We start from the raw sequence: 24,520 nt of genomic DNA, 5'->3' as shown, positions 1-24,520 counted from the left end.
TACTGCTCTGCCATTCCTGACTTCCTCGTGCAGTGCCACAGTTCCTCTCTCAGCAGCCAATTATCTGCTTTTTCTGATCCGCAAAGACACAGTGTAGCTCCATCTGACTTTCTCTGTACTTCTCCATTGACACTCTCAAAATAAAGATCACATCTGTAGGGCTCTTTCTCAGCATGAAGCCATACTGCTGATCACTGATCGTCACCTCTCATCTTAACTTAGATTCAACAAATCTTTCCTACAGCTTTACGGTGTGTCTCATCAGCTTTATCCCTGTGTATTTACTACAGCTCTGCACATCAGTCTTGTTCTTGAAAATCAGTCCAGTGCACTTCTTCTCCAGTCCTCAGGCTCAAACTCTCTAAGATTGAGTTAAACAGTGTCAAAAGGTCCACTGCCCTCTTCTAGACATCCACAGGTATGTCATCTGAACCAAGTGCCTTTCCACTCTTCATGCCTTAGCTGCCCTCACTTCCTTACTAATCCTCTGCACTTCCTGATTCACTAACTTTCCTCCATCTGTCGTCCACCCTCTCTCATTTTCTTTATTCATGCACTCCTCAAAGTGCTCCTTCCATCCTCTCAACACACTCTCTCCACTCATTAGTACATTAGAAATCCTTTTGAACGATAGCTATAATAACATGCAACTCACAGTTACAAGTTACACTGATAGTGTACTTTGGGGCCTGCATATACAGGAAGAAAAAATGTTTACAGACACAATAGCCTGTGCCAGTTTCATTAAACTAAGCATTATTACCTGCATGTGAAATGTGCTAAAGACTAAACTGGAGATTATACAAAAAAGTCTATGCCTGTGGTCACAGAAATCTTTTACCAAATATATATCGACCTTTTGTAAGAAGGTCATGGCAGTCTGTGGACAGGAATTCTTGTTAACTGCCTTCTTTTTTTGCTGAGATATAATCAAAACCATCATTCAGACAGTAATGACAAATCCAGATCTGATGTGGGGTGTCTGGCACTGGGGAGGACCAGTTTATATTGGACCGAAAAGCGACATTGCTATAAAAATGTCTGACATCATCTCAGACTGCTGTGGACTGAGAACAACTCATTTTCATTGTGGGTAATTAGGGCAAAACTGAATAGAAGGCATCTTGTGAAAATTTTATGTATTTATGTGAATGTGTATATCCTGGTTTGGTTTTTGTTTGTTTGTTTGTTTGTTTGTTTTTTCATTTCGCTTTGGCCACAGCCGGTCAACCTGCATTCTCTTGTCTTAGCTTTGGAAATTATAGCAAGTGGTAACATCAAAGGTTCACATACTGCAATTCACATGTTTTTCTGAACTTTGTGAGCTATAACTCCCACGTGCTAATGTGGAGATTGGCTGAACAGTGCCCTCTAGACAGACAGTGTATCACTGCCTCACCCTGCCAAATAGCCCTTAATTCCCCTGCATGTGTGCAGTGCCAAGTCAGTGTCAGGCTCTGCTACACTGTGGGACTCCTGTGTGGCTCAAAGACTGTTCACAAACAGCAACATTGTGTAAAGTGTGTCTTGTATGTGCGTGCTTAAAACATCTTGCTTAAAAGTGCATTCAGAGGTGTGCTGGGTTGGTTCATGGTGCAACACGATTATCAAATACATCTTATGCTCCATCCCACTCAGTGGTACAATGGCTGGCTTGCTCTCACTGAGGGGGTGTGCCAGTGGGTGGTTGGAAGTGGCGCAACATCAGATACACGGACTGTAAATTTACACACGGGAACTCGCTGTTCTCCACAGTGGGTAAGACACGTTTTCACTTAGAAATGTCTTCTCTAATACCTCACCTGTTGGAGCCTGGCAGGTATTATGCACAAACACTGTGCAGAGCCAGAGTGTATGTGTATAGAGGGGGGTTGCTGGCAGCCCCCAGTGTATGTGCTGGAATGTGCCAAGACTTGCTTTTGGGGTGGGACACCATGACCTCAGGCAATAGGATGGGTGGGTGCGACTCAACTGACAGAGAAAAGGAAAGGAGCAGCAAGAGATGAGGCGGGTGAGAACAGACACGGACTACAACACTGTTTAGCATTCCCCCCCAAAAAAAAGAAAGAAAGAAAGAAAGAAAGAAAGAAAGAAAGAGAAAGAAAGAAAGAGAAAGAAAACACGATTGTCTGTGGAGGGGAACACTGGAAGACATTCACTGTGAAACTGCTGAGTGGGAAGCTGTGGGTTAATGATTGGTGTTACATGTGAGTGACTTTATTACTTTGATAACTGTCAACTGTTTTAGCGCAAAATGATTTTCACTTTACTTTTATTCCACGGAGGGAGGAGGGAGAAGAGAGCGAGGGGGGGGGATGCTGTTTCTTTAAGAGAGAGAGAGAGGGAGAGAGAGAAAGGGAGGGACCTCTTTGCCCTCCAGAAACCAGGAAGGGAATTGAGTTGATCTGCTGCTGCTTGGTTAGCGCATACGGGGCTTTAAGCTGCACAACAGTGAGAGGGAGAGAGAGCTCCGGAGAGGAGGAGAGGAGAGGGCTGAGCTAACCCACAACAAGCACCACCACGGCCATCGCAGGTGAGCTAAAGACACCCTGTCATCCCCCCCCTTCTGTCTGCCCTGGGCCTGTCGAACAGAGGAGAGCAGGGCAGAAGAGGAGAGGAATGAGGGAGGGGGCCAGAGAGGAGAGCAGGGTGGGGGGGTTGGCCAGAGAGGAGAGGAGAGGTGGGTCGCAGCAGTAGTCTCCAGTTAAGGTTCCTCTTTTTGTTTTAATCCTTCTAAAGTACTTCCTCTGTGCTGCTCTTTACCTCTGGGGAATCTTGAGATAAAGTTTATAGGATGTGTTCAAGGCATTAACTTTTCAGGCAGGTGGAAGCACTTAGAGGAGGTGGAGGTGGTGGAGGAGGGAGAGTAGGGGAGGGGGGGTTCTCGAGATAGAGAGCGAGAGAAAGAGATGGGGGGGGGGGCAGTGAACAAGGAGGAGGAACCAAAAATAATTCAATCGGACATGATAAAAGCAATGGCAACAACTTTTGGGGATGGCAGCGATTGAAAGGCTCCGTGTGGTGTGAGTTGTGTGTGGAGGGCATGTTGGAGTGGCACTGGTACACTGCTCACCATATGAATAAGTCACAAATTAGGGCAGGAGTTTCAGGGGTCTGCCATGTCACTGTAGCGTGAGCTGATGAAAGACTTCAGTACTGCTCTGACAGTTGAGGCTGAAATGTTGTTGCTTTTTTTCCCCCCTGCGAAGCTCTGCCCTGCTACATGGCTGCTCTGTACTTTAATACCTGGCAGCCTGCTAGCAACATACTGTAGTGTATAATTCAGCTCCGAGTGCTTACGTTAGAGGAGGCTTGGAGATAGTGGGGGTGGTGAGGGCAGAGGGAGCTGGGACTCGTAGTGTACAGCAGGGACCGTAAACCAGGTCAGATGGAGTTGCAGAACTCTATATCCCAGAGTGCCTTGCCCTCGGCCATCCAGGAAAGGGAACAGCCGCCAGCCTATCCCAACAAGGAGGTGTGGTGAGTGAGCTGCTGTCAAGCCAATGAGGGTGGGGGATGCAAAGCTGAGTTGTGGGCTGAAAATAGAGGGGGGGTGGTGTTGGTGGTTGGGGGGTGGGGGGTAGGTGTCTGTTTGTGTGGGATCAGGCAAGGGCTTGCCTGTATGACTAGGGCCACTCGTAAGTTTCCTGTCTGGTGGAGTTCTAGCCCTGCCCAGAGACGGAGGCAGCAGTGCTGGCCGGCAGGCAGGGGAGGCAGATAGGGCTCGGGAAACATTTTCAGCCTATTTGGTAAGCACCACAAAGGCATCCACACACACACACACCCGCGCGCGTACACAAACTGGGTCTTTAGGCTGTCACTGAAAGGAGACGAGAGGCAAGCAGAGGAAATAAATGCCATAGCATGTTGTGGGTGAGAGCAAAGGGGCTTGACAGAGTTCAGAGTTCTTGACCCACTTGCAGATAAAGGAGAGAATGGCAAATAGGTCACTGTTGAGTGCAAGTTTGTGCACAGAGAAATAGCTGCTTGTTTAAACAAAGTTTTTCCTTTCCACCACGCTAACTTTTTAAACTCTGGCCATTTAAGCTCATTGTGCACGGGGGTTATTTTTATGCTGTTAAGATGCACTTTTCTTTGAATGTTTTTTTACCTACTGCTGTGATTAAATTGCTCTGCTGCTATTATTAGTAGAGTGAAAAGATGAAGACAGTCGCACATCCTGTACTGCTGCTTCTTTAGGGCTGTTAAACCAACTCCACAAAAACCACCATATCAGATGTTTTCTAGACTGTAGCAGCGCGACCACGCTGATCGCTGACAGGGTACAGGTGAGCAGTTGAGCAACAGCTTATTTGAGAATCATCAGTAAGTGGCATCTCTTCTTGCTGACAAAGAGAATATGTGACACATCTCGTGACAGCTGATTTTCGCTTGTAGGGGAAGCTGTCACAGCGAAGTCCATGCAATATTAAAATAGCACATAATCTCTGGAAACCTTCTCCTGGAGAACTTATGTTCTTGTGGCTTGATTTCAGGTTTTCTCAGCCAGCTGCACCACGGTCAATCTCATGACATGTTTTCTGCGCAGTCCATTCACCCACTTCATCACCAGTATCTTGTTAAAAGCAGATTCTAATCTTGTCTGCCGTGTAATGCTTTCTTGCGGCTCGTGGTTTAAAGACTTCATAGCAACCCTCGGCTGCTTTGCCCGATAACCAGATGCATATTTTTTGGCTTTGCATACTTGCTGAACTCGTTTTTTAAGTGTGTGGGCACGGAGAGGGTACAAGCAGAGCGCAGTACACGAAGACGCCCAAGTGCTGGGAAAGTGTTTGGAATGTTTCTCCGAAGGTGACAGGCGATATTTTCTATTTAGCCCAGTGTTACAAACAAATGCATGTATGTATTAGTTACAGTAAATGTTGTGTTGATGTTTTTCTTAGGTACTACTGTGTCAGAAAAGTATAGTTATTTCAAGAGAATTCCAGCAAGAGGTTAAACTAGGACGCCATATGTGTTTGTATGGGTGTGTGCACGCATGCGTGTGCGTCTGTGTTACCAACAATAGACTCCAGGGGAATTGCAGGGGACTTCAGTGGCTGTGGGCAGGTCCAAGACACCACCCATCAATTTGGCGGTGAGGCTGAATACAGTTTGATATTCCTGTATGTTTGTGCCTACACCACTATGGCCCAAAACTAGCAGGTTCAGACAGACTGAGAAGACAGGTTGCGTGATGTCGCCGTGGCAGTTTGAGGGTTCGTTTCGGAGTGAAATGTTGGCTGTGTACTGTACATCGCATGTAACAGTCATTGTGTTTGTTGAGTTTTACTTTTTTTTTCTTCATGTGGGCACATAATCTCTAGTATCTAGTGTCACTCGTGTTGATATTTTCTTGTCGTGCTGTGTGCTAAACTGTTTCTCTGCCCCGTCTCTATACATGCTCTTTTATATGCGTTTGCACATTTATCTCCAGTTCATATTGTTTGGTTAGCCTCCTCCATGGTGAATGCAGCTTCACTTCCCCCTAATGTTTGGTTCCCCTGGTCAGCTGCTTAGTATACCACAGCTTCCAGCCTGGCTAGACAGACAGACCCCTCTCTGTTGTTTTTCTGTTGTTGTGCTGAAGTCTAGGGGGAGTAAAGGGGCTTCTTCTGTTCTCTTCTGGGACATTTATTATGGAGAGGCCAACACAACCTGATCAAATTAGAGTGGGAGAGTAAAAGGCTGAGATGTTTTTCAGAGTGGGGGGGGGGGGGGGGGGGGGTGAAGCTAGACTTGAATTTCCACACTTGGGGAGTTAAATGTTTTGTTAAGCGAGGGTTTTTCAATATCAAGTAAAAACCATGGAATAGTCGAAGGCGGCAGGCTTCTGTCAACACTTTAATTTATTGTGAAGTTGATATTAAGAACTGTAGGACAGAGTCCAAAGGCTCATTTTTAATTAAGCAGAAAGGCCAAGTGATCAGGAAGGAGGATATGAGACCAAACTGACGCTGTCCGCACGTTGATTTAGAGAATCGGTTTGCAATGAAACAAGAGAGACGATGGGTGGGATGCATTAGGGGATGGTGAGACTCGGGAGGGTGGGTTGGTCTGCGCTGCTTTGCCTCCTCAGCAGTGGAAAGGGGAAGTGGGTGATGTGGTGGATACATGCAGTGCAGACTCTGAGACAGAGATGGAGCAATGATGAGATGAGAGCGACAGATGAGAGGAAGGGGGAGGCGGTGGTGTGTGCGTGGAGGGGGGGTCAGACAGTAGGGACAGAGAGATCGAGCAAGCAGAGAGCTGGTCATCTGATAACAGAGCGGGTTCTGTTACACGCCTGCAACAGACTCACAGGAAGTCCTCTTTCCCCGTTGGACTGCGCATGCACAGAGCGATGCAGCCGGGGCATGTTGGGCCTGCGGACCGACCGATTGGCCAGCTCAAGTTGTGCCGGACGACGCAGTGTAGGGGTGTAGTGCGGTTTCTGAAGGCACGTCTTAGATTTTCATACACTTCCTGGTTGGCAGCATGGCAGTGTCAAACTATGTTACTCACACTAAAAGGAACTCAGACTGTGGATGTGGTTTTATTATGCTGCAGCCTGAGAGAAGTTAGTCTCCCTACCATGTTTTATAATTCTGATCAGCGGCACAAAATTGTCATCAAAACCACAAAACTGTAACTGGCTTTAAAGAATTGTTGAAGTTAAAGCTTTACTTGTAAAAAACAAAATCTGAAAGATTTGATTATCTACCAGCGTGGTATTTTCTTTTCTACATTTAGTGACCACAAAACAAGATTTGTAGTGCTTGCAACAGTGTTTTATTTAAGAAGGTCCCTTTTTATTTAGACTGCTACTTCAGGAGTTTAAACTACATCAGAACATCATTTACATATGCTTTAAGTAAAATGCTGTCTAATAAGAGAAGATGTCCAGGTGCAAAAAGAAAGATACTTCTGTTATTGTGTGCATTGCGAGAGCAGTCATTTCGATGTGTCATGCTAAAGTGAATCACAGTTTTGTTTTTATTTGTTTGTGTGTCTAGTAGGCTGTGGGTCTGAGTACTACAGTGCAAACGGTCAGGAAAATAAAACCATGCAAATTCAGAACAGTTTGAGGGCTTCTGCACTTCATTGACAGCAGCTACATGTCTCTCTTCTGGAGCTGTACGGCAGCACGAACACTCTTTAAGGAAATCATAAATCCCCCTGCTGGCTTCCTCAAATTAAACTTTGCCCCACTTGTGGGTGGTTACCTTTCCACTTATTGTAACAGGTTATACCAGGTAACCGAATGAGATCTCTTGAGTTTATCATTGACATCTGAGCCGGATTCCTGGGCCTCCATGTGCTCATGAGTTATGAGCGAGCTTGTAAGTTTAACGCCCTGCCTCACCCACCACCTTTTCACTGGCTTTGTGTCTATGTTTTGGCAGTGCTTCCATGGTTAGTTTCTAGTGAAAGCGGCCAGGCCTAGGCCAGCCCTCGCAGCTTCAGTTTTATCAGTTGCTTACTCTCTTCCTGCTTCGCTCCCAATATGACCAATCAGGTTTCCTTCCACTGCTGGCAGCAATGAGTCACTTAGCTGTGGCACTTGATCAAAATCCACTTTTCCTAGGAACTGCCACCCCCCTCCTCATTCCAGTTATCTTGCGATGTCCTCTTTGTCCCACCTTGAACTTTATTGACCTGAGTAAAGTGATTCCCTTGGTTGTTGCCATAGAGGCAAAAACAGTTGAGTTAGTTTGTGAAATAAGGGCAAGGGAGAAAGAGATATGATTTTTTTTTTTTTAAAGTGTTATGGAAGAATAGACGGGGCCATAGGGCCAACCAGATGCAAAGATTTTTCACGTTTTCATTTCTGGAGCCGCAGTTTCCTCGAGTCTTTATACAAACACTTGAGGTCCTAATAAATGAGTTACTTGGATAGCGAATGAGATGGTGAATGCATAAAGTCTTCACCCGAGTAAAATTGAGAAATAATTGTTCTCTTGTAAAAAGTCTAGGACTACAAACAGATAAAATTAATAATTTTCCTGCATTTCACTTTTAAAACATGGCTGCTACATGCTCCATTAGCATTTATAGTTTAAGGGCTCTTTAATTCACTCATGTTTGTTCTGCTTGTTCTCTTTTAAAGGCAGATTTCTCAGCACTTTTGAGTTGTGTAATATTTTTATGAGCCAATTACAAATTTTCATGTTTTTCAAGTTTAAGAAAGAGGTAACTGAAAGTTTTGAATAACAGACAGATACTGATGTGGTATTCGCTGTGAAATTTGGTTGACGGTTGTTTTTCGGTTGCTTTTTTGTTGTTGTGTGCATTAGGCAATATATTTTCTCATCTAAAAACCACCTGAGGTTGCGCAGACTGTTTCTTTGTATTTTGGAATGAGTGGTATGTTTCACAGATGATGTGTTTCGGCCAAAATACTACTGCTTTTACTAAATACCCGCGCTTCCCGTCATAACGTGTTTGTCTGCGAGTGAGACTAAAATCGGGTACAACTGTCTTGGCAAAGATATTTAATGCATAGGTCACTGCACAGTCAATCGAAACAACAGCAAAACAGAAAGTCAAAAACGACCGTTGTGTGCAGATATATGGGAAGGGGCAGATTACAGATGAAATGAAGGTGATGAGGGCGGGGAAGGGATGGGTAGGTCCTATTTTAAAGGACTTGTTTGACTTGCAAAGCAGGCCTGGGTGCTCATGGACTGAGCTTTGAGAGGAGGCCCTACCCTGGACGGGGAGCACCAGGGACACAGACAGCTGCTGCGCTGCTTTGTGCCGGGCTGTGGGCCTTGTCACCCACAGGCATGAATTAGTGATAAGGAATGTTTCAAGCCATGAGGAGGTGTCAGGATCAGGTTTGTTGCACTGTGTTTCCTCTTTCGTAGTGCTCTTTGTAGGTTTATTTGAGGACAGGTGGCTTTTGCATGCGGAGTTGTGCCTCCGCGCTTCATTGGCGCTGGATCAAGTTTGCGCATGTATGCGTGTGTGTTTTGTTTTTTTTCTTTATCTCCTCTCAGCTCAACGTCTTTACCCCAAAAAGCCGTGACCTAGGGTCAGCTTTGTATGTGCGGGGGATAGCGTGCTATACAAGCTTGTCTGGTCTAGTGCAGGTGCTGTAGATCTGTATTAGAGAAAAGCAGGTTGGCTCGGGTCTGGATGGGCTCACAGAGATCTATTTCCACCTGCGAAGGACGTGACCGGTAGCCATGTGGTTGCCCTTTCTCTTGCTCTTTCTTCCATCTCATACCGCTCGTGCTCGCTCTCTCCCTCCCGTGTCATCTCTCTTTGTCTTTGCTCTCATCTCCCTCCCCTCCCTCAACATATTCAGATGAGGGGTTGGATAATAAAATTTGCTCTTGCCATGTCTGACAGTCCGCTTCTATCAGAGCTTTGCGAAAGACGTTGGCAGTGTTTGCAGAGGCTTTCTGGTCAGCTGCCTATCAAAACTGAATTGAGTTAAGAGAGAATTACAGCAAATAATAAAAAAAATGGTGGAGCCATTACATATTTAACACTAATCAAACACAGCACAACGATGTAAACACGTAAATCAGTCTTGTGTGTGATCTCTGGATGTAGAAGCTTTTAGATTTTTGGGTAATTAATGCAAAAAATAAAATAAAATCATTGACCTATTTAGTTGCTCATAATAAGCTTAAACATGCATCTGCTTATTTGTACAAAGGTGACATGTTGCCAAATCTCAGGTGTGTCATCAGATTTTTCCAGAGGAGAGAGAAGGAGAGGTTAGCATGGGTGAACTGGGACAAAAGAGGAGAGGCAGCCAGGTTTGGCAGGTTTGTTAGTGGGGTGTAGTGTACAAACACACCAGAAGGTCTGATCTGAAGGAATGTCATTTCAATGCCTTGCTCTCGTAGAGAGCAGCACATGCAACACATCCCTGCTTCCCACCACCACCCGCTGCCCCCTGCTGGGTCTCCCTGGCAGATGGAGAAGGGGGGAAAGGGTTGGAGTCTGTATGTGTGTGTTTGATATGTTATTGATGTTACAGTATTTTGTGTGCCCGTGCGTTCATAGAGAAATCAAGGATGGCTTGTTCTGCCGAAACCCCCCTCCCACTGCGCAGGCTTCAGTCGATCATTTTAATCTCCCCCCACATGTGAGCGAGGGGACAGGCCTTTTCTGAAACTTGGCACACAGTACAGGGTGGGGTAACCAGCTCAGACCGGATTGACAACCTCCCTTTTTAATACCGTTCCCTCGCAGCTTGTTGCGTGTCCTCTTCCTCCTCCTGTGGAGTTTTTTCCACAGGGTCTGCTCTGGCAGCCCCCCTCCCCCCCCCCCCCCCCCTCCCCTCCACCTCTTTTCCTCCACCTCTCTCACTTCCCTCTCTGGCTCTCCACCGACACAGAGAGCATAGCCTGCACAGCCCAGCTCCCAGCATGCACTCTGATCCCCACAGCCCTCTGCCTATCTGTCCTCCACGACCTCTTACTTGATTCCTTGCACAAGTGCATGCACACTCCCATAGATGTGGGCGTATATACAAGGAAATGGGCTCCTAGCCACCTGCATGGATGCAGTCCAAACATCTTCACCCAATTGTTGACCCAAATGTAAATTGTTGCAGGCTACTGTTTATTCAGCACCATTAGAATCTAATTCTTTGCACCAAATATATGTAACAGACCTGTTTTGCACAGAGTTTGTAACCAATCTGCTTGAACAAAGTAAATTGTTTACAGCGTTCAGCAAATTTGGCAAGTGTGAAATGCTCATGGTGAAGTTTGGTTTCAGTCAGGTTTATAGCAGGCTCTTTTTATTTTGAGCAGCATGTCATGAAGATTTTGATGTATGTGGTTCTGGGAAGGTTTGATGTATTTTCACAGAAACTGTCGACATGTTGGTGTGAAAAAGCAGCAGAGAAGTTTTTGAACTGCCAAGAAATTAATGAATAAAGATGAGTGAGTCATTAGAAATTTTTATTGACCGGCTGGAAAAGTCAGTACAGTTTATTTGGTTGAAGATCATAGCCTAGAAAAAAGTCTGTATTCAAATGGTATCATATTAGGCTACAGACTGGTTATGACAATTTTTAAGAAATGAAATTCTTTTGACTGTATTCACATGTTGCTTCAAAGCTCAAATGGAGGCACCCTAATTGTACATTCAGTTTTATATTTGACAATATTGTCAATTTTTGGGCTACCAGATATGGCCCAAGTTCGTAGATGTTTTTGCAGTTTTTCCAAAGATATTTAAAAATCTTTATGCGTGTATTTTTACCAGCTGCGTACTGTGAACTGAGAGCTCTCCGTTCTTGTGCTTGATATTTAAATAATTTTCAAATAAGGCCTCCGCAAACTTTTGATTCAGATAATACATGTTTGTTTCTCTTTCTGCGTCCATGTAATACCTATCTGCTAATTTCCTCTTTTTCTTTTCCACCTGTTTCTACTCTCCTTCAGATAGGCAGACGGACAGACGGCAGGACGGATACACGGGTGGGGGCTGTGCTAGGCGGCTCGGCGGCAGGCTGGTGGAAGATGTCGTTAGGAGCCGGCGGGAGGGGCGGAAGGCGGCTCAGGGGGATAGCAAGCAGTGGGGGTGGAGGAGGGAGAGGTGGAGCGGGAGAGGCGGAGGAAGGTCCTGTGGGGATCCCTTTCCCTGAACACAGCGCAGACATACTGGGCAGCCTGAACAAGCAGCGGCTCAGCGGGCTGCTGTGTGACGTGCTCCTGGTTTCCCAAGATCGGGAGTTCCCAGCTCACCGCTCCGTCCTGGCGTCCTGCAGCACCTACTTCCATAAGCTCTTCACGTCAGGGGTAGCCGCCGACCAACAGAACATCTACAACATCGACTTTGTGACAGCGGAGGCTCTGGGAGCTTTGCTGGACTTTGCCTACACGGCCACGCTGACAGTCAGTCACAGCAGTGTGGCTGAGATCCTTGCTGCTGCACGTCTCCTGGAAATCCCACCTGTCCAGGATGTCTGTACACACCTGCTGGACACCAAAGTGCTCTCCCCGCCGGTATGAGACTTTTAATGCTAAAGTAACTTGTGTCACAATTCAAATTTAGGCATGAACTGTACTTTATCCAAGTAACTGATTCATTCACATGGTCAAAGGGCCACCCTGTCATTAAGCCATCAACTTCAATTAATGCTCAGCATAGTGAAGCTTATATCACGGCCTTTATCAGTTTCTCTCACTATGCCAAACACACTCCCACAGCCGTGGGGTTAGTTCAGCGCTTACTCATTCTGAGCCAACAGCATTCATGGAGCGACAGCATGCTCTTTAACAGAGTACAGACACAGCACATTGCAACTACATTTCAATGTGATCAAGTGTAGCTGTGATATGCTGCACTGCATGGATAATGCTTTACATCATGAGATAAGATGATGTGATGTCAAATCATTATCGGAAGCTTTCTAGCATCTGTTGTTACATTTTATCAAAAGTTGAAGCCTCTTGACAACCTTTTTCAAGACTGGTGTTTTTAAGAGTTACAGAGTACGGCAGCGAAGACATACACAGGATCGTGTGCTGCGTTATTGTTCGTTTTATACATACACCGGGCATGAATGTTCTTTGCCAATTAGTTTTCATTTTCTCATTGCGCATACTAATACCCATGAGCGTACTGAGCGCCTCGGTTTGCATCCAGGATACCGAGTCAGTGCTGAAAAGCATCAGACCCTACAGGTCTGCACGCATCATCCTTTTGTATCTGATAAACATTTTAAAACATTTTATTTTAAACATGCATTTCCTCCTCTACCTTTAGTCCGTCTTCTCTTTATGTTTTTATTTGTGTTTTTTTTCACAGGCTTGTAACACTTCGTTTGTTCTTATTTTTAGGCGGGCAGTGAGCAAAAAGGTGAGGGTGAAGATGAGGATGGGAAAGGCAAAGGAGGAAGGGAGCAGGGGAACCGGGTGCGGGCCCGGGAGTATCTGGAGTACTTCCAGAGAGGGGCGCATTGGAGCAGCAGCTGCAGCACGCCGGAGCTCAGGGACCTGCCCACCGCACACCTGCACTTTAATCACGGTAATGGGGGCACCCCCAGCAACGGGGCCCCTGTTGGCCCCAGCGAGTACTACTCCCCCTTGGCCCTCGCCTTGTCCCAGGTCCCTAAACAGGAACCAGAGGAAGAAGACGACGATGAGGATGAAGATGAGGATGGGGACGCGGTGCAGGGTAATGGAGGAACCCTGGGGTCCTCATACTACCCTCCGTCCCAAAACGGACACTTCTACCTCCCTCACAATTCTAGGCTGGGGCAGGAGCCCGAAACGGAGGACACTTGTAGGGAGGCGATGATAACGGAGAGGGGTTCAGCAAGTGCCCTCCTGCAGCAGATGATGGACTCCATCGAGAGGCAGAAGGAGCGTGCTACGACCGGTGAGGACCAGGGAGATGGCGATGACCCTGACATGGAATTTTACTTGAATTATTTTAGCAGTACACAGCACGAAGATACAGCGTCATCCGCTGTAACGCAGGGAGTGCCATCACTCTGGTTATCAAGAGGCAGTACAGCCCAAGACAGAGTAGGAGCAGAGAGGGGGGTCGGAGAGAGAGCCAGCGGGGGTGGAGGAGAACGGAAGATGCGCTCCAAGGCCTTCCAGAAGTGCCCCATATGCTCCAAGGTCATTCAAGGGGCAGGCAAGCTCCCGCGTCACATCAGAACGCACACGGGAGAGAAACCCTACGAATGCGCCATCTGCAAAGTGCGCTTTACCAGGTAAGCCCAATTAATGAAGAGACTTCCTCAAGTCACATGTGCTAATAGTCTTGGACACTGTTGACAAAATGGCCAGCAGCGGGGAAACACAAAGCCAAGAGCAGGAGTATTAGCGCTAACCAACTTAGCTTTGTATTAAGTAGACAGTGCAGCTTGTGAAGCTGTGTGTGTGCGTGTGTATTTACGTGAAGATGGAGTGATTAGGCCCTAACCAGGATTTTTCCCGACATAACATTGAAGCTGAATGTTAATAACAATGCCACGTAGAATCTTTCAGGTCAGAGAGAGGGGGCTGGAGGGTTGTAAAGGTCTGTTTTATTGTGACAGCCTTCATAGCAAAGTCCTGGAATTTTAACGTAGGGGTCCTATAAAAGAAGGCAGTGCCATGGTAGTGTTATCTAGTGGAAGGCTGCTATAAAGTGCTGTGCTCTGATACAGAGGGGGATTACAGGCGCTGGATGGTGCTCTATGTGCTCCAATGCAGTAATGTGAACTTTTGATCTCTGGTTATGTTGATTATTGCCCACAGCAGAGTAGTTACACCACCCCCTCCTCTCTCTTTCTGTCACTCCCTTACCTCTCTAATGAAATCTGCCATGTCCTGCTCAAATAAATGTGACTAGGCTACAGAAGGGTACTCGAGTGCACATGTTTTCCTCTTATTTAAGTCTTAACTTTTCCATGAAATCGTTCCTTTAATTAATTAATCAGTGGACTTGTGCTGGAAATAGATACAGTTGGCTAGAAATAGCCAAAACCTCTGCTGGCAGGTAGGGAAGACCAATCTAAATTTACGTAAATTCAGATTGGCAGTGGGAAGGGGGCACTGTAATCTTAATCCTGTTTGAACAAGGTTAAGAGTGTGCATCGCACAGCAATAAATCACCCCTGTCCTTTAAATAATTCACCTCTGTCAGTGTGCCACTTTGTTCCAATGCTTCACCCTAACTATGCGTCTGCATCGTGTGTTTGTGTATGTGTGCACACACATGCGTTTCGTGGTTAACATTTCTATTTAGGGCACAGGTATACAGACCTCTGAGCGTTGCAGTGGGTTTATTTGTTTCCTTGTATGACAGCTAATCCACTTACCTGGCACTTGCATACACACACCTGTGGGTGGGTGTGTATGTGTTCAGATGCAGTTGTCTTAACTACGCTTGTTTGTTTAGAAGCCCTCTGCCCTCGGTACAGAAGGGTTAGGCGATTTAAGAGCTCGGAGCTGGAGAGATAGTAAGGGCTAAAGGGGGGAGGGAAGGACAAGAGTCAGATGAAGGCCAAAGAAGTCTGATAAAGTTTAGTAGGTGGTGTCATTGGAAAGTCAAATAGTTTTGTGTTATGAGATGCGTTTTGATATAGAGTCATGCTGTATGCTGTTTTGACTGCAGTGTTGTAGACCTCACAATTTGGAAAGCAAGTTTTCCACATGAGCTGTTTTATTCGCTCATGTGCGACACCTACAGAAGTCGGTCCCAGTACGACTCTTGTGGATAAATATAAGCTGCAAACTTGAGCTGCACTCAGTACTACAGTACTACTTCACAATAAATGTCAGCTCTTTCCAAATTATCCTGCAACCGTTGCGCTGCAGAGGAAATTCAGGTGTCCATTAAACATTTTTGCAATCTGTCAATTGTTGTTGTATTGTCGTCAAATACATGTTAACAAAAGGCGTAAAACGCTGATATAAAACTGATATTGTTATCATTTAGCAATAGTGCTCTTGCGTGCATTTACACAAATTAAAAGGTTAAGTTTATGGCTTCTCGTCAGTTAGACAGGGTACCTTCACAGAACTGGAGGAGATCCAGGAGATGGCTCTTAAATGGGAAATAAATCCATCCAAAGCATATTAGGCTGGCCACTGTATGTGTGAGAATTAATAATATAGTTTGAGTTAATTATGTATTTGTACGTGATATTGCACGAGTGATTAGAACCTGAAGTTGGCTGTGTGCACTAAGTGCATTCAAATGGGTGTGAACCGATCTTCTAGTGCAGCAGAGTTTTTGCCTTTGTATTCTTACTCGACCGTGTTTATTTTTCTCCCTCTCAGGCAGGACAAGCTCAAGGTTCATATGCGGAAGCATACAGGAGAGAAGCCTTACCTGTGTACACAATGTGGAGCTGCCTTTGCTCACAACTACGACCTGAAGAACCACATGCGTGTACACACCGGCCTGCGCCCCTATCAGTGCTCGAGCTGCTTTAAGACTTTTGTGCGCTCGGATCACCTGCACCGCCACCTCAAGAAGGACGGCTGCAACGGCATCCCCTCCCGTCGAGGCCGGAAACCTCGCGTGAGAGAGCCAGGGCTCCTCGAGGCCCCCGTGGGCCTGCTTAGCCCCGGATCCGACACCGGCCCCGGGTCTCATACCATCAGGGGAAGGCGGCGATCGGAGTCGACCTCGGCAGCGGAGGTGGAGGTTGCTGCTGGAGCACATGCACACAGTCCTCAGCTGCAGGAGCTAGCAGGGGAGGCAGGGCCCTGAGACTGCAGGGAAGACAAGGACACTGCTGGACACCATAGTCACTCTGCACCGCCTGTGAGACAGGCCAATGAACAGAGAGGAGTAAAAGATGCAAAGGCAATTTAAAAAAAATACAAAAAAAAAACTACAACAAACAACTAACTATTCCTCTATAAACCAAATCAGGGTGTCACAAAAATCTAATCTTTATATTTCTTTCTCCTATTACTTAGGACACGGCGTAGAATTGCAAGCACTTAAGTTGGTTTATTTGTTAAAGAGCAAAGAACGCTTCAAATCATGCACCCATTACGTCCACTTTCTGGGTCATTTCTTTCTTTGTAATAATAGGGTTTTTATACATATGTGGCATATGTGCTTAGGCAAATGTATGATAGATACAAAGGAACTCTGAGCAACTATGCAGTTGATTTAGATTTTTATTGGTTTTGTCCTCACAGCCTTCAAGCTCTAAGAAAGGTGTCTGTCAAGCACCTTCTGGCTGCTGTACGGGTGAAGCGAGGACAAATCCTCCCAATGAAAACAACTCTTTTTCTATTCTTTGCAGGTCTGAAATGTACAGTTACCATAGAAACACCATTGCCACAATATGGCATATGCAAGGAAAACTCGCCACAGTTTTGATGCAACAGTTTTTCTTCTCTAAATGTTCCAGAAAGAATGAGGCAGGGGTTTGATTGAAGTGTTACTTACTCTCTAAAATGCATTTTAAGAATCTATGGCTTGTCTTACTGAAAAGCAAATTCACTTTGAGTCAAATCCACTTTAATGGGGGCTCGCCAATTGCAGGACTCGGGAATACGAGGGGTAGAGGGTTTGTGTTTCTGAAGCACTACCATTGTCAATGTACATGTTGGCTTTACTACGTGGCCTCTTATCCCTCACAGCCCTGCAGTGTCAATATGTTTGTTCGCCCTTTTGATTTTGTCTTAATTTTTGTTTCTCAACATTTTATTTTTTTGACTGCTTTGGGTACTTGACACTTTATTGTATACATGTATATACAGCAGGTGGTGATATGACATTGGCCCCTCTTAATGCTGAGTTGTAGTTACCAATCACATTTTTTTTTCCTCGTAGGCTTGATGTCATATTTCTCAGAGAGTGAAGCTTGTGGGTGAACAAAACAAACTGTATGAATGTTCGATGAGAGAGGAAAAAAAAAAAAAGCATTGATTCACCCATTTGTCCTAAACTTAACACTTGATATGTAAAGTTCCTGCCCAAAGGACGAGGGGGTCGATTGAATGAATGTGCTTAACTTTTTGCAGTTTTTCGGATTCTGTCCTTGTGTGACAAGGCGCGGGTAGCACTTAACCAACCGCAGGTTAAAGGAGCCTGAGTGAGAGAGTGACAAAGAGTACGAAGAGATAGACGAGCACCTTTTTTTTTTCTATGTTTGCACAGCTTTACTAAAGATATCCAACTGAGGGAGAGGTAATGTTTAAAGGAAGCGGGCTGATGTGCGAGGAGGTTTATGCTTATTCCAATCTTTTTGCCCTGGGGACCACACAACCGTAAGGCAACCTGTATGATGAAGAGAGCAATAAATACCTGTCCAAGTTGGGAGGCCAAATAGGAGCGCAGCTGCAGCTGGTTGATGGGGGAGGGGATCGAGGGAAGGGGAGGGGGATCTCGCAATGTCTGTTGCATTCCAAAAAATAATCTCCCCCAGCTCAGCCACGTTTCCAGGCAGGAGGGGATCAAATCAGGCCTTTTCTCTCGCTCCCTCTCCCTCTGTAGTCCTCTAATGCCCCCGAACCAGCCTGGAGGGGATATTATTATATTAGAGCCTGGTGTTACTGTGGGGAGGACGCCTGGTGCTGGCAGTTTAGTGTGCGACTGTGTTTGCGTGCGTGTGTGTGTGTGCGTGGCAGCCAGGGTCCCTCTGGCCACATCATCAGCGTGTGTGAGTCAGCCACAGCCTGTTCAAACATGCACCCTGAGCTGCCAGCCCCAATACACTTTGTCTCGCTAACACACACACATGCTCACTGGGTCCAGGTATCCTGTAGAGAAGGGGAAAACACCAGAGCTGACATATGTGTTTGAATATTGTCAGCGACTCCATACGTTTGGATTTGTTCGTCTTAAACAATAATAAACTCCAGAATCCAACTTTAGTTTCCATACGAGCACATTGAGCCTTTTGCGTTAAGAGAACATGCATGTGATGTAGAGTGCCCCCCCTCCCCCAGCCCACCCTGTAATTTCTGCAGTAGTGCTTTTTTTTCAACTATCAGTCCTTTTGCACGTTGGATGGGAAGAGGCAGGTCATGATTGCACTTTGTTACTGAGGAGGGCACTTTGGTCAACGAAACGGGTACTTTGAAACAAACCAGTTGCAAATGAGATCAGCCTTTTCCTTCAGTGCGTGATGGTGAAGTCGAGCTCCTTCGCTGGTTTCGTTCAGGTTTTGACAACAAGCTGCCAAAAAAGAAAAGAGGAGACGAGTGTCGATCTCTACAAGAGAAGCCAGGCAGGTCCACACACACAAAAAAGAGTAAATCAATCCATGTAACTGAATGCACTTGAATTTAGTTGTAAAAAATCTAGTGATTGGTTTTTTTGTTTGTTTTTCTTTTGTTTGTTTTTTTCGTCTTAATGTAAAGTAAGGGGATAGAAGGAGGAGGTAGACAAGTGGAAAGAGCGCTGTGTGCGTGCATACATGCATTTTTATTGTTTTATTTTTTTTGCATGCATGTGCACAAGCATGCATTGCTGGCTGGCAGGCTGAAGGGTCTCAGGACAACGCTGGATAAACAAACTTGGTGTCTACCCCATCTGTTCACCAGCTACTCTAAAATCTACATGTGTTCTCGGAGGAACTGCAGTGATAATAGGTCCGCGGTACCACAGGAGCGAAAATACCATATTGTAGAACAACACATTGGACAGTTGCTTGTTTACTTCACGGCTCTCTTGTTGCAGATTTGCATAACTCTTTGTTTACCCTTGTTGGCCATTGTCAGGGTTTGGCCAGGTCTTGAGAGTTAGTTTCTATTTTTGTTGTTTCGTTATGATAAAGATGGGGTTAATTATTGCACAGTTTGACTCCTGCAGGCAGACCGATGTAAGCGGGGCAGTCTAATGTCTTGTGATCTTCATGTATCGTGGTACTTGGCTTGGACTGCCTAAACCCACTTATCTTGACGTGGCAGAAGTTTTACCTGTCAAGACCCGTGGGTCATCTTAAACACAATGTTTCATTGGACCTTAATGTTTCCCCAAATGTCTTATGTTGTTTGTTGATTAACCAAAGTTTTTTGCCCTCCATCTTAGTCTACTGTAAACAAGAGATATTGAAAGTATGTCTATAATTTTTCCAGGCTGGGCCTCCCTGACTAAGCCACACACAGATGCCCTTCTCTGGAATACATATGCAGAAATGTGTGTCTACTTACTTGAGTTTGCTTTCTCTCACTCTTTGTATCCTTGTGGAAAATAGAATTTGAGGTGTAAGGATATATAGCCTTTTGTTTCTGTCTACACTCGTTTTTCTTAAAATAACGTGTTGTGCTACAGCTATTTTTTTTTTTTCTAATAATTATACGTGGGTGTGAGTGTGAGTGTGCGCGTGCATGTGTTGTGTGTGTGGTCATGGTTTTGGGATGTTGTGCCAGGAAGGTGGGGCTAATGGGTGCTTGGGTGGGGTTATGGATAAAAGCCTGATAGCACTGGAAGTGGTGCTTTAGCTGAAAGAGCAAAAGTTTGCACTAATGTTAAATGTCCTTGTCCTGCTTATGGGAAAAGGACAGGGGACCTCAGAAAGGCCTGCGAGTTTCCATGAGCACAGAGCAGTGTGGTTAATACTCAGTGGTCTCATTAAGAGTCCATCCAACCCCTCCGTAGAAATAATCATGTATAGTATATTCAAAATATACAGACGTCCAGCAACAATAAACACCAAAGGAGAAAAAAACTGCTTTCATTTAAGTCACTGGGCATTTTAAGCTACCAATGTAATGTTTGATTATTACTTTTACTGTTTAATCTGAAGGCTCTTAAAAAGAGATTTGGGATTTTTTTTTTTTTTTGTCTTTTTGATAGAAGTCAATCATACATGCTCTTTATACATGAAAATCTAAATATAGAAAATTTAGGCAAGCAGCAAATCTCAAAAAAACTACTCGTTCCTGATGATGGCTCAGATGCAATGTTTGACGATGCCACAGATACTCATTCCAGTTCTTTGTCATTCTGAGATTTTTGTCTTATGTTGAGTCCACTGACGGATTATTGATCCTAAAATCTGATGTGTTTTTTAAATACTTTTGTTACTGCTGAATTGGATGATTTCCATTTACCTTCTGCTGTTTGAGCTGAGTTTAAATGTTCTCTGGTTGAGACAGACGGTGACTTTGTGGCCTTGACTGGGCAGTGCTGAGCTCATGGTGGTGTGTGTGTGTTTTCAGACGGTAATGTCATGCGGCGTGGGGCTGAGGCTCACTCCCACCAGGTGGATTGTGCAGACACAAGGGCCACAGTGTGCCTTATGTGGACAGGAATAAAAAATTTTAAAAAACTCTATTTTTTTTATTTTTATTTTTTTTTACCATTTAAACACTTTTCTTGTAACATTGAAACCAAATTGTTAAAGCTGATTGGCTCGTACTAAAACGATAGTTAGTACTGAATGAACTGATATATTAGTGTCTCTCTCTGCCTCCGTGGCTCCACAGCTGGTGTGTCCCCAGCCTCAGCCCCAGGCCAAGGTTACTCTGACACAGGCTGCACCAAGACAGTCTCAGAACTTCATTGCAACTGTGTTTTGTTTTGTTTTTTCCTTTTCTTTCAAATGGACCTTGAAATGTTATTTTTTTTCTGTGCTATTATCAAAGACTTTTTGTAAATCTATCTGAGAAGGCCATAAAACAAAGACAATAACAAGCACGATAACTGCAAAAATCAAACAAAGCAGAATGGGGTGACTGTTAATATGGTGATATGGCGACTCGTGGCAGCAGAAAGGGGGCTGTTTGCTTTGCTTCGTCATTTTGCTGCACACCTGATTTATTTTTTTGCACGTTTTCCATCAGGCTGTCGAAGCAGGGCAAGCTGAGCGCAGCATATGCAGTACGGCAGTATGCACAGCGTGGCTCTGGCACTTACACAGACAGCCCTGGGTCCTTCAGAGAGGCAGGCTGCTGTCTGTTGGCTGCTCTCAGCCAAGCGGGGACAGTTTGCACTTGGAGTCTTTCTCTGTCTCTGGAGATACAAAGGTTGGCATACAGGGAGGAGCAAATCCAGGTGGTAGGAGAGGGCTGAATGTTGTTTTCAGGGATGAGAGCAGGAAGCCCAGGTAACTGTTCAGTGTTGGTCCTCTACGCTGATGGGAAATACGTGGCCTAAGAAACGTAACACAAAAGAGGTCACCGCAGAGTTCACATTGGGGAACTGCAACCATCAGAATGTTGCATATCTCTTTTGTCTCTATGTAAGTACTACTCAGGTGGAAAATTCACTGCTATGCATTGGGTTTCAGTGTCTGCTCAGTTGATCGTATGTCTAATCAAACTCTGTGTTCTTGTTCTGTCTTTTCTTTCTTCGTCATACAAATATTTACCGTAATAATTCCCAGAAAGGTACTGGCATGAACAGTTCCCTCTTTGTAAAGTGGATGCGACCAACCTGTTTCTCCATCTAATATTGATCCAGTGAATTGTTAGTTGGAGGGAAGGAAGCCACTTGGGATTCAGTCTTATTAGTCGGACTGTAGCGTGCTTGAAAAGACATGGGGTTGGAAAAGCACAGGGGAGGGGGGTTTGCGTGTTCTCTCACTTTCTTCTCCCATCGCTCTCCCTCTCTGTGGACTCGTAGTCAACATCTTTGCTGCCGACTGGCTTTTGATCAAAGATCACACACCCTCAGCAGGGGGATTGGCAAGGGAGGGAGGTGTGGATGAGGTATGGAAGAGGAGACATTTTCACTTGTTGGTAACGTAAACCAGTTTGGGATACATTCCATAACTTCATACTGTGATTCCCACTTTTTAGCAAGGTCGTGCGTCTGAGGAGGGACAAGGAAGTGTTAGACATTCTGCGGATGGCTGTTTCTGTCCGTCTGTCTAGCCTCTTTATCCCACTACTATGTGACAGACAGACATGTAGACAGATAGTTTAAAAGGCCCCGGTGTAGCACTATCAAGCTGCCTTTTATCAGCTTCTGCGATTGTAACAAAAGCACTTTGCGAAAGGCCATCCTGAAATTGTGTGCTTTTATTTCATCCTTATCAATATTGTTTTGGTTATTTTGTCCCTGTCTTTTTGTTTTCTCAATGCAACTGATTATTTAAATGCAAAAACTATATAAGAAAAAAAAAACAAGAAAAACTTGAATATTTGGTATCTACAATGAAGATGGCTGTCGCCTCATCACAAACAAACACATCTCTGTTATATGTACCTGTTTTGCAGCTTGTTGCATAGTCACGCATTGGTGATGGTGGCGGGGGTACGGGACAAACCTCCCCCCCACCTGCTCTCTGTTCGCTGTCTGGGATCTTTTGGGGAGAAAGGTGATTTGATTTAATTTCTGTAGACTCTTTATTGAAACAGAAACCTGTATAACAGTTGCAAAGCTTTCTGAGAAGGCTCGCTGTGCTGAATGTTAAACATGCAGTGTCGTATCTACTGCAGAATCTCTTTGTCTGTTGGTAAAGGTTGGATCTGGTATCCATATTAAGCGTAAATGATTATGAAAAACAGGACGAAATGGTCAAATAACCGTCATTTCCATTCTCAGATCCGTACAGACGTACGTTTTGGCCTTAACATCTACGACGAATCAAGATTACTGCAGTAGAGCGGAAAGAATACTATCAATCATAATAAGCATTCATTAAATTTATAGTTCAGTAAATGGTTTAACGTGGGAGAGAAGACAAATAGGCTACTATTTATAGATTGAGTTTAACTGTGATTACTATAATTCTTTATAGAGTTGGGTTTTTTTTTGGTTTTTTTCTGATGTACATTTTAAAGTGACCCAGTTCTCAAATCTGGACATTTCAGTGAAAATCTACACAGAATCACACGAAGCAGAAAACAGCTGCTCCACATGTGTCTGTGTGTGTGTGTGTGCGCTGTTTTTTTTTTTTTCTTTCATTCCTGTTGCTGGGCACATGCATCGCTCTGTGTATCACAAATTTATCCCAGAGGTGGAATACCTGCTCACTTCTACCATTAACTCCAGTGACAGCGACGAGAAAATATAAATAGACATATTCAGAGTGCAGCAGATGTTTTTCTCTACATGATTCAGTGTGGATTTTTATTCCATAACCTCTTTTGTTTTTCTGCTCATTGCTAAGAAATCTGTCAGTGTGTATCTGTTGGAAGCTGCAGGGTGAACTATAGGTGATTTTTTTTTTCTTCTTCAGAGAATTTGCACTTTTTGGCAACACAAAGAAATTGTACATGAGACCACTAAATCCACAGTCTAAACCATATAATTCCATTTTGTGTCTTTTATTTGTTCTGTTCTTCTTCCTTTTTTTTTTTTTTTTTTTTTAATATATCCAAAAATGTCTGGCATCTGGTTGTCTGGTTTAAAGAATATAAAATCTTTCTATTAAAAATGATGGTTGCAAAGCTTTGTGTGGATAATTGTGTGTGTGTGTGTGTGTGTGTGTGTGTGTGTGTGTGTGTGTGTGTGTGTGTGTGTGTGTGTGTGTGTGTGTGTGTGTGTGTGTGTGTGTGTTTTGACACAAGTTTGTGTAAACAGTGCTCTTAAGTGGAAGTGTTATAAAACAAAGGCCTGTTAATTATACAGCGTGTACAGTGTTATAGTACTCGCTATCAAATAACTTTTTAAATTCTACAGTTGTAACAGGAAGGTGTTAGAGCAACACCTGCCTGTCAACACAAAGCTAACACAATTACCTTTAGAAAGATGTGTAATCATAGCATTCTTATTCTATGTGATCTTCTTAAATTATGTGTTTATGTTTTACGGCCTTCCTCATAAACGGCTGCCACCTATGAAATCAGTTCTCTAAACTGACCAGAAGGTGGCAGTATTGTCGCTGCTATTGTCTTTTTAAGGCTGAGTGAGCCTCATTTTGCTGCCATACATCTCTTAGGCTCATTCATCCTCTTCACCAGACATGACAACACAGTGTGTACATTATGACTGAAGAATAAAGACCTCCCCAGTTATTAAATAAATAACAGATTACTGTGCACACCATAATGCTTCTTATATTTCAGTTATAAATGTAGTATAAGAGAACTGTAATTAGCTAGTTTGGTTCCAAAGGAAAAGGCTAAGATGCTATTTAAGCATATGAATTAAGGTGAGGCCATCTCTACTATTTTTAAGACTAATTCTAACAAGAAGTCCTGAGGCA

The 24,520-nt window shown here is 44.6% G+C and overlaps 1 protein-coding gene across 2 annotated transcripts; it reads left to right on the top strand.

Moving 5' to 3' along the window:
* Positions 1-2,394: 2,394 nt before the first annotated feature.
* On the top strand, positions 2,395-20,288 carry zbtb7a (zinc finger and BTB domain containing 7a). Of its 2 annotated transcripts, none has more exons than XM_080879135.1 (4): positions 2,395-2,533; positions 11,394-11,957; positions 12,795-13,678; positions 15,735-20,288. In XM_080879135.1, the coding sequence occupies exons 2-4, from the start codon at positions 11,472-11,474 to the stop codon at positions 16,168-16,170; spliced, it is 1,806 nt and encodes a 601-aa protein (XP_080735261.1). In that variant the 5' UTR covers positions 2,395-2,533; positions 11,394-11,471; the 3' UTR covers positions 16,171-20,288. The 2 variants fall into 2 exon arrangements, with proteins under 2 accessions (XP_080735261.1, XP_080735262.1); XM_080879136.1 differs by lacking the exon at positions 2,395-2,533 and adding an exon at positions 3,664-3,749.
* Positions 20,289-24,520: the final 4,232 nt, after the last annotated feature.

Source organism: Rhamphochromis sp. 'chilingali' (genome assembly GCF_963969265.1).
Source record: "Rhamphochromis sp. 'chilingali' genome assembly, chromosome: 3".
NCBI lineage: Eukaryota > Metazoa > Chordata > Actinopteri > Cichliformes > Cichlidae > Rhamphochromis > Rhamphochromis sp. 'chilingali'.
Note: the sequence above shows the minus strand (reverse complement) of the source record. Positions and strands in the feature narration are given on the sequence as shown.